This window comes from Lissotriton vulgaris, chromosome 2_1, assembly GCF_964263255.1.
Source record: "Lissotriton vulgaris chromosome 2_1, aLisVul1.2, whole genome shotgun sequence".
Lineage (NCBI taxonomy): Eukaryota > Metazoa > Chordata > Amphibia > Caudata > Salamandridae > Lissotriton > Lissotriton vulgaris.
The window spans coordinates 1,973,782,748-1,973,795,410 of NC_141687.1; the positions used below are offsets into that span (position 1 = coordinate 1,973,782,748).

The window sequence follows — 12,663 nt, forward strand, 5'->3', positions numbered from 1 at the left end:
GTCAGACTGATTTGCATATAGCCATGTCTGAACTGGGGTGGCAGAGTGGGCTAAAGAACGGTGATGGATTAAACCCAGATCTTTTGACTGGGTGTGAGTGTTTGATTTGTTCAGATGCTTCGTCCATTACCACGCCCTTTTGTACCAAACAATAAAAAGAGCAATCAAGTGCTGTATACATCAATCTTTAGATCCACAGGTGTGGTATCAAAGGAGGAATATGATGACTACCATTCTCACGGTCACTATTTTCTTCTTTTTTTCAGATGTTGAATGGGAGCGTATTTCATTCTCTGGGGCATATGAGAAAAGCACAAAGCCTGTTATTGCTAGTGCAACAAACAAAAGGCTGATATTATCTTAACAAAATAGGCAAGCCCCCTGTAGTACATATATCCATCAGGGCTTTGATGTAGGATCTCCACAATGTTTAATATGTAACTGGAGTAACCAATTGCAGTGGATTTTTAGCTGTTTAAGAATGTCTCAAGGCAATACCAATATTTAATAGAAATAAAATTAATACCCATGCACCCACCCCTTCAATCTTGTCTTAAAATAATTTTCTTTACTCTGCTTACCCTTTCTCCTGGAAAAGCAATCTCTGGATTAGAAGTAATGGTTATCTTTGCCAGAGCCTGAGCTGCCTTTGTCTTTCCAACAGTGGTACTTTCCAGAGCCAATGGAATAAGAGCCTGAGAAATGAAAGGGAACTACAGATGAAGTGCAGGAAAGTATACAGACAGAACAATGCTTAAGTTCTTATCTTGCTGTACGCACCAATACTTAAATGCTCTGGTAGATATGCATTACGTTAGAATTGTCATTCTGGGCCTATTAAAATACTTTTGTAGGAATGGTTTATAGGAGAGTGTATAGTATTTTGTTTGTAGAAATAATACACCCAGTAACCTAAAGTCTAGTCCACATCCTCTTTGTATTACCAGGTTTTTGTATTTAACAACAATCAACTACTACAAAAATGCTACATATTATTAGATTTAAATGTCAAGAGAAGACAAACATGAATTAATGTCTGAGAGGAGAAAGTTGCTCACCTTCCCTCCTCCTTGAGCGACAACATTTCCTCTGTCATCTGGTTCCGTTACCAAGGCCAAAAATACCCTGTCAGAGAAGAATGACAACTAAGTTACTAACCATGATACAGACAAGAGTTCAACATCAATTTCCTCAGTTAAAAGAAGTAATGACAGATTGTTGACACACTTCATAAGGGTACAAATACCCACAAGACAGAGAAAAAAGTATGTAACTATAGAATGAAAATAAAAAATGGCACAAAAAGTTATACCTAAAATACCATCTTTTAGAGTATTCTTAGATTTCACAAGGCTGTTTATATAACCCCCCAAAAAATGGAATCCCTCTCAAAAATATTTAGGTAGGAAAAAGGACAATGGTCTACCTCACTATTCAACTCATGGGTTAATGCAGTTTGCTAGTTTGTACAAAGGGAGGGCAAGAGCAGCAGTCTCCATTTTGTGTGCACCTTTCTCCAAACTGCAGTTGTTTGGCCGGGCCAGGTGATTCATGACCCGACCAGCCACTACCTCCGAATATTTGCCAGAAGTCTGAGCAACTGAATTAGACGAGCCACAGGACACATGAACCCAGCCCACAGTTTGCCCATGCAAGTTTCCAAACCCACCAAACCAGCTGACCCATGATAAACTTTGTGGCCTACTGTGCCCAATGAACCTGTCACTCCTAACATGAAAGAAGAGGTCGTTTCAACAACTCCACAATCTATGGAACCTCCATAATTACTTAATTTTCCTTTCTGGACATCTGACCAGGTTATCAAATTACTTCTATCTACCAAATCGGGATCCCCATTAGACCCCCCCCCCTCCAAGATTTGTAATCTTTTGCCAGGAATAATTGCTGCTCATCTCTCCACCATTTTCAACCGAATGTTTTCTGAGGCATCTTCCCTACCAGATGTAAACTAGCATCAGTCCTCCCCCTTCTAAAGAAAGCAAATCTAGATGGCGCAAATCCTAATAATCATCGGCTAATTTCAAGACTTACCTTGCCCGCTAAAATGGTTGAAAAGGTCATGACCGTAATACTATCTGAATATATAGAGAATAAATCTTTCCTGGATGCCACCCACTTAGGCTTCATGAAACACTATAGCACTGAATTGGCACTGATCTCTGCATCAGAACAGATTAGGTAAACGGTAGATGCAGGGGGCAGTGCAGCATTAGTGCTGCTTGACCTCTCTGCTGCATTTGACACTGTTAGTCATGCAAAACTACTGGACTGCCTTGATCGGGTAGGCACAAAAGGAAAAGCCCTCACCCTACTTAGGTCTTTTCTATATGACCAAGAAGAATTTGTAGCGCTTTCTGAATTCAAGTCACACAATTTCACGCTACCTTGTGGGGTACCCCAGGGCTCGTCATTGAGTCCCGCCCTTTTTAACATCTATGTTGCCGCATTGGAGCAGTTGATTAGATCTCTGGGCTTCTCAGCAATCTCCTTTGCGCACGATACCCAAATTGTGGTATCAGTGACAGGTTCACCATCGGACACAGCATCACAGTTTTATACCTGCCTCCGTCAAGTTGGGGACTGGATGGCCACCAATTCCAGCAAAACTGAGGTTCTACTCTTTTGCAGCAACACCACTTTTTGGTCCCCTGCCCTCTGGACATCAGAACTGGGCCCTTTGCCCACTCCCCCTCATATAAAGTAAAAAACCTAAGAGTCACCTTTGATTCAAAGCTCACATTCGAAGGTCATGTGAAACAAATTACCTCTGCATCCTTTTATACTCAAAAACGACTAAGAAAAATCCTCCCTTTCATTCCGGTTAATCTACACAAGCTAGCGATCTCTGCTCTGCTCTTATCCAAACCTGATTACTACAACTGTCTTTTTCTCAACCTCAGGTCTAAATGCTTGACTAAAGTACAGATTGTGCAAAATGTTGCCAGATGTATCTTGATGAACATTCCCAAGCATAAATCTGCCACTGCTGTCCTAAAAGAAAGACATGGCTGTTTAACCTTTGACTCTCAGTTAAGATCGTACGGCACATGTTTACCTGATGAGCTAGCGCCTTGACACCTTCGGGTAATTGTGTTGCGCTTTAAAAATCTCTTTTTCATTACATTTCATTACAACTCATTTCAGGATGTCCTTAGGAATGGGGTTCAATACCAAACTTGAGAAATCTGATCTGACACTTTTGGCTAGTCTTTTGGTTTAGATTTTTGTGAAACCAATCCTAGAGATTTTGCCATATGATTAAAGACTGACACTTAAATGAGGGATGGCTGGGGATACCAAACCTTTAGAAATATTCAGTCACTTGAAGCTATAGCATTCAGTCAATTGCTTTAATAATTACAATTTCTAATGCCAGATTTTCTTTGGATGGCATCAATTGGGTGCTGGAAAAGTGTTCTCCATGCTCACCTCACCAAAATCCTTTATGACTTTCAATAGTTCACCATGAAAATGGACATTCATTATAAGAACATCGATATAGGACAAAAGATGCTATGGCCAGCTTTTATATACTGGTTCTGCAATTGTGAAATTACAGGGCGCTATTGTGTGAGTTATGTGCAGTGTGAACAGAAGGGTCTTACACATCTGGGGTATGTGTTTGTGCAAAATATTCTCAAAAGGAGAATGGTTAAGGAAGAAATGGTCAATTTAATTTAATTAGTTGATGTTGCGTTTTGAGCAACTTAACTCTGCACTGAACGAGAGGTATAAACAAACTAAGGGATTGGTGTCCAGACTGATTCCAGACACCCCCAAAGGATATGTTCGTCTGCAGACCAGCTAGCTCACAGTGCCACGATAAGCCACCCAACCTTACCAAGGAGCAAATAGTTTCTGGCAACTATCGAACATGACAACCCTGACCCCCTCAGGGATCGTGGAAACAGTACAGTACTTATCGCTCAGTCACTCGTACTCACTTTGTCTCAGAAAGATACACAGAATAAATGGTTGGGATGTTTCCAATAAGCATTTATTGAACCAGTGTCATTTTAGTATAAAATCCATGTGCTGCAAAAACCATTAGACAGAAGCAGATGTATACGATTATAAGCACCAACACAGTGAATAAAAGGTAGAAAAATGTAGAATTCTACCATGGTGCTAAAACAGCGAATATATGCAGACATATAGATACATGGCAGTAATCAGGCATACTCCTAAAATGCTAACCCTAGCAAAGTGTACCTAGCATGTATGTAGGTGTAAAGCCAAGACTCCCCCTAGTAAACAGCCATTACCATTAACTAATGGAAGGGAATGAAGGACTCTATCTTGGTCTCGAGTTGAATACCCCGAAAGGGATGTCAGACCACTGGGTGCTGGAGTGTCTGCATGCAGGGACTCCTGTGTATCGTGTCAGCATGGAAGCTTCTCCTCTGGCTTACCCAGCGAAGATGTGGTACTTGTATACCCAAAAGGTACTCTCAGGGGCTCTACCTAGATGTGTCATAGTACTGTGGGCCTGTCAGCCAAGGATGACAATAGCAGTGACTTTTGTACAGAGTTATTATGCAGAAGATGGTAATCCTGCTGTGATACTAAGAACCCCCATGCAAATAAATGAGGCTAGTTTAAGAAGAAAAACACACAACTTTTATTAGGCACCCAGCTAGGTAAAAGGTCAGCGCCAGAGCCGTAATGTAGAGCAAGATAAGACAAATGTAGGTAAACTACCTAGGCCCATTTTAGGGTACATTGGGGCTCATAACAGATGGAGCCACCACAGGTGCATTTTAACCCTTTAAATACATTTGTTACTAGCTGCTGGTGGTATTGTAACCACACAAAAAGAAGAAGCAATCGTGTTATCCTGAATGCCTCAAAAGCCAAGTAGTCTTGCCTTTGAACCAAGACACTCCTGCTCCAAGTTGAAAGTCTGGCTTTTATGCAATAAACATTAGGGTTACATATGGACGCAACAACCAGATCTGGAGTCTCCAGCTGAAAATGTTGACTTCTTCAAGGTAAGTAATGTGTCCGCTAATGGCACTGTACACAAATCACTGTCTGCACGTCAAACTGAACCATACACCCAATTGACACAAGGGAGGTTTTTTAAAACAAACACAGGCAAAGCCAATAGGTCTTGCCTATGAGAGAACTATTGGCTTTGCAAATGTCTTTTAGACATGTTGTACAGCAGCGTAGCTACTGTTCATCATGGCTAAACGTTGGTGGAGTGGCGTGGGGGAGAGTGGATTAGGGTGGTGTGGAGTAGAGTGGCATATGAGTAGGGTAGAATGGAGTGGCATAGATTAGAGTGGCACTGTGCGAAGAGGTGAGGCATGCAGTGACAGAGTGGAGTGCCACAGAGCAGTACAGTTGGGGTGTAAATAAAGCGTCAATACAGATGACAGAAAGGGTGAAAGCAACATAAATAAGAAGCCGTATGCCTATGTTAAAAGTAGGAAAGCACATTGCACTTCTAGGAATAATAAAGAAATAAAAAAAATGTTTTTAAAGCGTTCGAGAGTGATAACGAAAACAACTAATGTAGCTGTGGGTGGATTGTAAATCCACTAAACTGTAAACAATACATCTCACAGCACAGTGCAAGCGCTGTGTAGGCGAGACCTAAAAAGATGCTAGAAAAAATTGCTCCCAATAACGTAGCCTGGCATTGCTCAGCATTTTGTCTCGAATTTGCAGTTGTGACATCATTAAATTTCAAATCATTTCAAGAATTGACTTGTTAAGCTGTGATCACTTATTAGCACCTGTTTAAAAAACACTGCTTGGAGCTTTAATAATGTGTAAAAACTGTAAACGTTCAGCTTTGTAAAATGGATACTCGCTAGGTTGCATCGAGCTGTAAAAAAGTAGTGAGGCTGCAGTGAAAAGGGTAGCAGAGAGTCAAAAGAGGAAGCACCCCTTGTTGTCTCAGGCCTTTGTGATGCATGTATTGTGGCACATGGTGGGCCCCCCTGTCTGCATGCACCCCCTGTTCTAGCATGGCATGGACTTTCCATTCCATGCTGTGCTGGACCGCGCTGTGTGTGTCCCCGGGCGCTGCCTTTCTAAGGCTCTCCTATGAGACTTTGAAATGCAGCGCCTTGTGCCAGCCACCGGAGGACCGCCCCCCCCCGGATTACAATTTGTAATCCAGCGGGCAGTCGGCGGTGGAGTTTGGTAGTGAAGGAGCAAGCGGTCCCGGTCCCATGCCTCCAAACTCATAATCCGGCCCTAATTTTCTTTTTAAGTTCGCTGAAGTTTAGATCACAAATTATAATTTTCAAATTTAAATAGTGAAATGTGTACACATAGTCTTTTCTGTGCAAAGCACTTCCTTAGTTGCATTACCTTTTCTTTTTTATCTGTAAGACAATTTTTTTATGTGGGTATGTTTTAATTCAGCAGCACCAATATTCGAAATGTAAACACCACATGACAGGGAGGATGGCCTTCTAGCTCAATAGCACTCAAAGATAAACACACATTATTGTCCACTACAAAACACAAACATTGACCTTCCTCTCCTTGTGTTTCACATTTCCCTCTTCATGACACCTAGAGCAGATAAATAATCTAATGGTTATTATTAACTGTACAAACCATTTACAATCCGGACCTGCTAAGAAGACAGAAGGGGCAAGTTCCTTAAGACAGAAGTTAGAAAGGGAGCATCGACGCAACTACAGAATTTTAGCAATAAGGAAATTAAAGTAATACCTTGTTTGTCTCACTAAACCAGTTTCAGGTTTGAAAACTGCCTTAGCACACAGTGGTGTACTTTGGCAGCTTAGATTCGGACAAAAATTCAAAAGAGGGCCATGTCCAACAGCCTGCAACACTAGAATAGACATACCACAACAAGGTGCCAGCCATACATGAAAGTGGAAAGGTCTTGAAGGTGAGCTTCCCAGCCTTGGAGTGAAGAGTCTGTGGTGAGATGAAATTGCAGTTCTGCCGGATACGTCTTCTGACCTAGACAGATGTATGGGCTCTTCCATCACAGCGGAGCCTATCTGTCCTTCGGTGTTATAGGTACCATGACATCCCAGGGACCGGACATATGCTTCCATTGTATATCCAGCTGTTCCTGAAGGTGCCACATTCGTATGAAGCTTGTGCTTGTTTGTTGTGCGCCTGACGTAAATATATTAGCTTATCACCTCTTTCTTAAAAAGCACTGAATTTCTGATGAACCAGTTGTCCAAATCAGGGCACACCCTTCCCCTTTAGAATGCAGAGCTAGACATTTGGTGAAGACTCGATGTCAAATGAATTCCAAATAGTGGTGCCCTGCACTGGAAATGTTATCATTTGACACAAACAAATGAATCTCCTGTTTTTGGTACCAAACAGTACATAAAAATACGCAACCTTCAAGTCTACTGATGGTAGAAAATTGTTCCTGTTGATGGACTGCAAAATACTGAGAATGTAAATTATCATCAAAGATTGTGCCTTGATGAAATTATTGAGTGCCATTCAAGTCAAAACAGGCACCATTCTACTGACCTTTCTGTGTGAGTAAAAACTTTGACAAGAGCCCTTGATGGCATTGTGACTGGGGCATTGGCACAATGGTCCTTCTCCGAAGAAGGTATATGTTCTCTGCCTGTAAAGCCTTTAAATGTAAGGTTCTCCTTTCTTGTAGGGGGTCGAAAGTGGCATGGAGATGAATTCTATTATGTCACCATGCCAGATGATATTAAATAATGGAGAGTAGGGTGAGCTTACCAGAGAAGCCAGACACGTCAGACATGGTCCTTTGGTTTGCTAGAAGAAGAAAAGGAGCTCCATCATCTACACTAAGTACATCCTCCTGACTATTATTGTGTACCACATTAGTAGGAAGTGGATGAGGGCTGGTTGTAGTATACCGACTGGTAGTAGGGTGGAAATTGACAAAAGAAGAATATCCGCAATGCATAAATGTTTTTACTGTTGAGTTGGAAGCTTTATCCACGGTGCAAAATGCTGAGTGATGGTTTGATAGCTTGGAGAGCTTTGCCGCCATATTTGAGAGCGAAAATCAAAAGGCATATCACTCACTTAAGAAGATATCTCCTGGCAGAAGCATGTGCTTTTAGCCAACCACAACAATGTAAAAGCGCTCCTCTTATCATCTTCCTGCTGTTGAAGATATCAGTTAAGGAAGATGAGACAAGGTCTCTTTCATGAAGCAAGGCTCTTGCTTATTATTCTCTATACCCAGAAGTTAACTTGTCCAGCAAAAGAGAAACATAATGCCACAACTGCCTGTCAAAGCACATCAAAAAGGCACTGGTGTTGGAAATCTACACAGCCACTGATGCTAAAGCTCCTACTCTTCAGCTATTTGTCAAAAGTCCTACTTTTCTAGAAGTGCCATACAAAACAAGAGAGGATTATGAGGTCAGTGACTAGAATTTCAGATTTAGTCTTGACCTCACTGAGCAAAAAGGCTGGTGTGCAGTCAGTTGACTTGTATTTTTTTTTCAAATCTGGTAACTAAAGTGGTTCCTGTAGCTGAATTCTTCATTCATGTGTTAGAGAGTTTTTTAGTACATAGAAAATAATACTTTATTTTTTAAATGAGTTTTAGTTACAGTAACTAAGCCTCAACCTGCTCACACTGACATTCATTTTAAAGCTGCAGAAGATGAGTGCATAATTGTTTTGTGAAAGAAGCTTTCCTACATGTAAATTTTGGTTCCTGTGGTTTTCGTAGACAGAAAATACAAAAAATATAATTCATTTGGCGGTGGTGGCTTTTATTTTGCTGAGTTGAAATGTATTAATTTGTGTTCATTGAAACGTAAGCCATATGCTTAGTGTTCCTGTATTTGCAAAATGTTCAAGGTCCTTTGTCCAGGGCTGCGCTAAACCCATGCCCTGCGTATTGTTTTCACTTGTCCCACAAATGTCACAATATTATTTCTCATTTCCTATGTTTATGCATGAAAGTAGGTGTTCCTAAATGTTTCTTATTTCATGTATCATGTTTAAACGAATGATGATTTGTTGTTAGCTCCATCATATCACTTCATTGTCTGAAAACCTATAAAATATACATTTTATGGGAGATGGACCAGACTTTTGCCTACTTTATCAAAGGCAGACTGCACTGTAGATTATTTGCAGATTCATACTTGAAACATTACGTTCGAGGCATATGGGCTGCAGATGGTACATTATGAATAGATCGCCATCTGGTGTTGGGCTCGGATGATTGCACTTTGTTTTTCTCTTGGAGAGTCTTTTGTATCTTGGTGACTCCTCCCTTAGTTGGTAGTGCGCATGGGCATCGGCTCCATCCTTAGATTGTTTTTTTCCGCCATCGGGTTCGGATGAAGATCGAGACGCTCCAGATCAACTTCAGAAGAAAGTGATTTTTCGGCGCGTATTCCCTTTCCAATTCGACGGTATTGTTATCGAACGCGTTCTTTTCCATTCCGACGCGTTACAAATTTAAAATAGAAGAGAAAAACTTGGATCTACGTCGAAGAACAGGAGACCTTTCTCGACGCAGTCAAGCCCGGAGTCCATGGAAAGGACTCCATTCAAAAAATGTCCATCGTGTGGTGCTAAGTTCCCACACAAGGACCTACACGAGGTGTGCAACCTCTGTCTATCGCCTGAACACGAATCCAGGGACTGCGAAGCCTGCGCAGCATTCTCCTCCAAGCTAACGATTAGAAATCGTCGAGCTCGAAGACACGAGGCTTCCAGAATGCAGGCGGTGGCAATCCCGGAGCTGTTCGGAGACGAACAAATCAAGGAAGAAGAGGACCAGTCGGGGTCGGAAGGGGACCAGTCGGAGGTTGAAGAACTCTTCGAGCAACAAACCGTGAGTGACGACGTCCCCTTACCGAAAAACCGACCCCGTGCGGTAACGACCCCGCCCTCGGGCCCGGTCAAACCGCTGAAAAAAGTTTCCGACGCCCCGCCCTCGGGCCCGGCAACGAAACCGAAACTGAAACCGAAGCACTCGGAATCCCACCATGTCGGATCCGAGAAAAGGGCGACATCGACTTCGACACCGAGGCTACATACAAAGGAGAGCTCGGTATCGAAACATTCCATGTCGAAAAAGAAATATGATTTATCGCCCAAGAGACACTCGATACCCAAAAAGTCGGAATCGAGCAGACATTCGGTGTCGAAAACAGCAAGATCTGAAGATCAAAAACAAAAACAGCTCTCGGAACCAGGACCTTCGGTACCGATTCAAGAGCAACAAACAGATCCCAAACAAAAGATCTTGTTTATTGACCCACAAACTGGGAAAGTGGTCACGAAGAAGAGAAAGAGTGAACAGTCAGAAGATAAACCTCTTCCTTCAAAAAAGAGAACAATGGGGCCGAACATAACTCCTCCTGCTTCTCCTCGTCCTAGAGACACACCCTCTTCTCCTATTCCTCACAATAGGCCACATATTCCTACACCCTCCACACCAAGACCAGCTACACCTCAGTCAGAGGTAGATGTGATATAGGGGAGGGAGAACCTCAAGGGGATGACGAATCTATCCCAGATGAGGAAGATCCATGGGAAAATTACGATGTAGGGTCAGATGAGGACAACGACCCAGAGCTATATCCCTCAAAGCCTTCACCACCTGATGATAACACAGGTTTTGTGCAGCTCATTAATAGGGCAGCAAAATATCACAAACTAGATATGCACACAGAACCTCAGATAGAGGATTTCTTGTTAGAGACTCTACCTAGTGCACAGAGAACATCAGGTACTCTTCCTATGCTGAAGGGTCTTCTCACTCACACAGAGGAAATATTCGAAAACCCAGTGAGAGCCAGGGTGTTAAACCCAAGAATCGATAAAAAATACAAAGCGGCTCCAAAGGACCCAATATTTATTAGGGGGCATGTACCTCTAGATTCGCTGGTGGTCTCAAACGCTCGTAAAAGAGCAAACTCATTATCTACAGGAGAGGCTCCTCCACCAGATAAAGAGTCGAAGTTAATAGATGCATCAGGCAAAAGAGTAGCATCACAGGCAGCGAATAGCTGGCGTATAGCCAATACACAAGCACTACTCGCACGTTATGACAGGGCACATTACGATGAGTTAGAAAAACTTCACACATCTTCCAAAAGAACATCAGAAGAAGGCAGACCAATTAATACAGGAAGGTAAAATAATAACCAATACTTCCATTAAGTGTGCATTAGACGCAGCAGACACTGCAGCAAGGTCTATTAACACTAGTGTCATGCTAAGAAGGCACGCATGGCTTAGAATCTCAGGATTCAAACAAGAAGTACAAACAGCCCTACTGAACAAACCATTTGATCAAAAGACATTGTTTGGTTCAAGTACAGACGAGACATTAGAAAAGATGAAGAAAGATACGGAAACGGCTAAGTCAATGGGAGCATTGCAACAGCCAACGCACAGAGGTTCCTTTCGTAGATCCACCTATAGAGGGGGCTCAAAAAACACAGGAACAAATCAGCAATCCACATCTTTCACACCAACATCACCCAGAGGTAATTCAAGAGGTAGTTACAGAGGTAACAACAATAAGGGTAGAGGCCGCGGAAATAATAACAACCGCAACGCCTCAACACCAAAACAGTGACTTCATAGAACTCCCCCCAGACCACATAACACCGGTCGGGGGACGTCTATCACAGTTCCTACCTGTCTGGGAAAACATCACGTCAGACAAGTGGGTGAGACAGATTATCCAACATGGTTATTGCCTAGAACTCACAGCCACCCCACCAAACATCCCTCCCAAACAGCGTCCAATGAGTCAGGATCATCTGACATTGTTAAGAGAAGAAGTGCTAGCACTTCTACAAAAGCATGCAATAGAGAAGGTCCCAAAGGATCAACAAGGAACAGGAGCATACTCTCTATACTTCCTGATCCCCAAAAAGGACGGGTCCCTACGGCCAATATTAGACCTCAGACCTCTCAATGCTTACATAAATTCGGAGCATTTCCACATGGTCACGCTCCAACAAGTACTCCCTTTACTGAAGAAAGGGGACTTTCTTTCTACACTGGATCTAAAAGACGCTTACTTTCATATCCCAATTCACAAAGCCCACAGAAAATACCTAAGGTTTGTGTTAGAAGGACAACACTACCAGTTCAAGGTCCTTCCGTTCGGTGTCACAACAGCACCAAGAGTTTTCACAAAATGCCTAGCTGTGGTGGCAGCACACCTAAGAAGACAACAAATACATGTCTTCCCATACTTGGACGATTGGCTAATAAAGGCCAAATCAAAGGAAGAATGTCTTCACAACACACAGAAGACAATTCAATTGCTGCACCACCTAGGGTTTACGGTGAACTACAAAAAATCACACCTGCAACCAAACCAGATCCAGCAATACCTGGGGGCTACAGTAGACACAGAAAAGGCAATAGCATACCCCAACCCAATCAGAGTACAGACAATGGTCGGGTTAATACAAAGATTTCAACCACAACACTCACTAACAGCACGAGTGTTTATGCAACTATTAGGCATGATGTCCTCTTGCATACTGCTAATACCACATGCCAGACTACAAATGCGCCCACTACAAGAGTGTCTAGCGACACAGTGGAATCAGGCTCAAGGTCAGATTACAGATCTGGTGTTGGTAAACGACCGGACGTATCGCTCTCTGAAGTGGTGGAACACAGAAAACATTTCCAAGGGACGGT

At 42.5% G+C, this 12,663-nt stretch overlaps 1 protein-coding gene across 1 annotated transcript in view; it reads right to left on the bottom strand.

Moving 5' to 3' along the window:
• UNC45A (unc-45 myosin chaperone A) overlaps positions 1-12,663 on the bottom strand; it is a 277,165-nt gene that overhangs the window by 89,556 nt on the left and 174,946 nt on the right. The window contains exons 15-16 of the mRNA XM_086958180.1: positions 1,059-1,125; positions 582-695 (exon numbers count right to left, since the gene is read on the bottom strand). Of these exons, the coding sequence (XP_086814306.1) occupies positions 582-695; positions 1,059-1,125 (181 nt within the window). The remainder of the gene's footprint in view (positions 1-581; positions 696-1,058; positions 1,126-12,663) is intronic.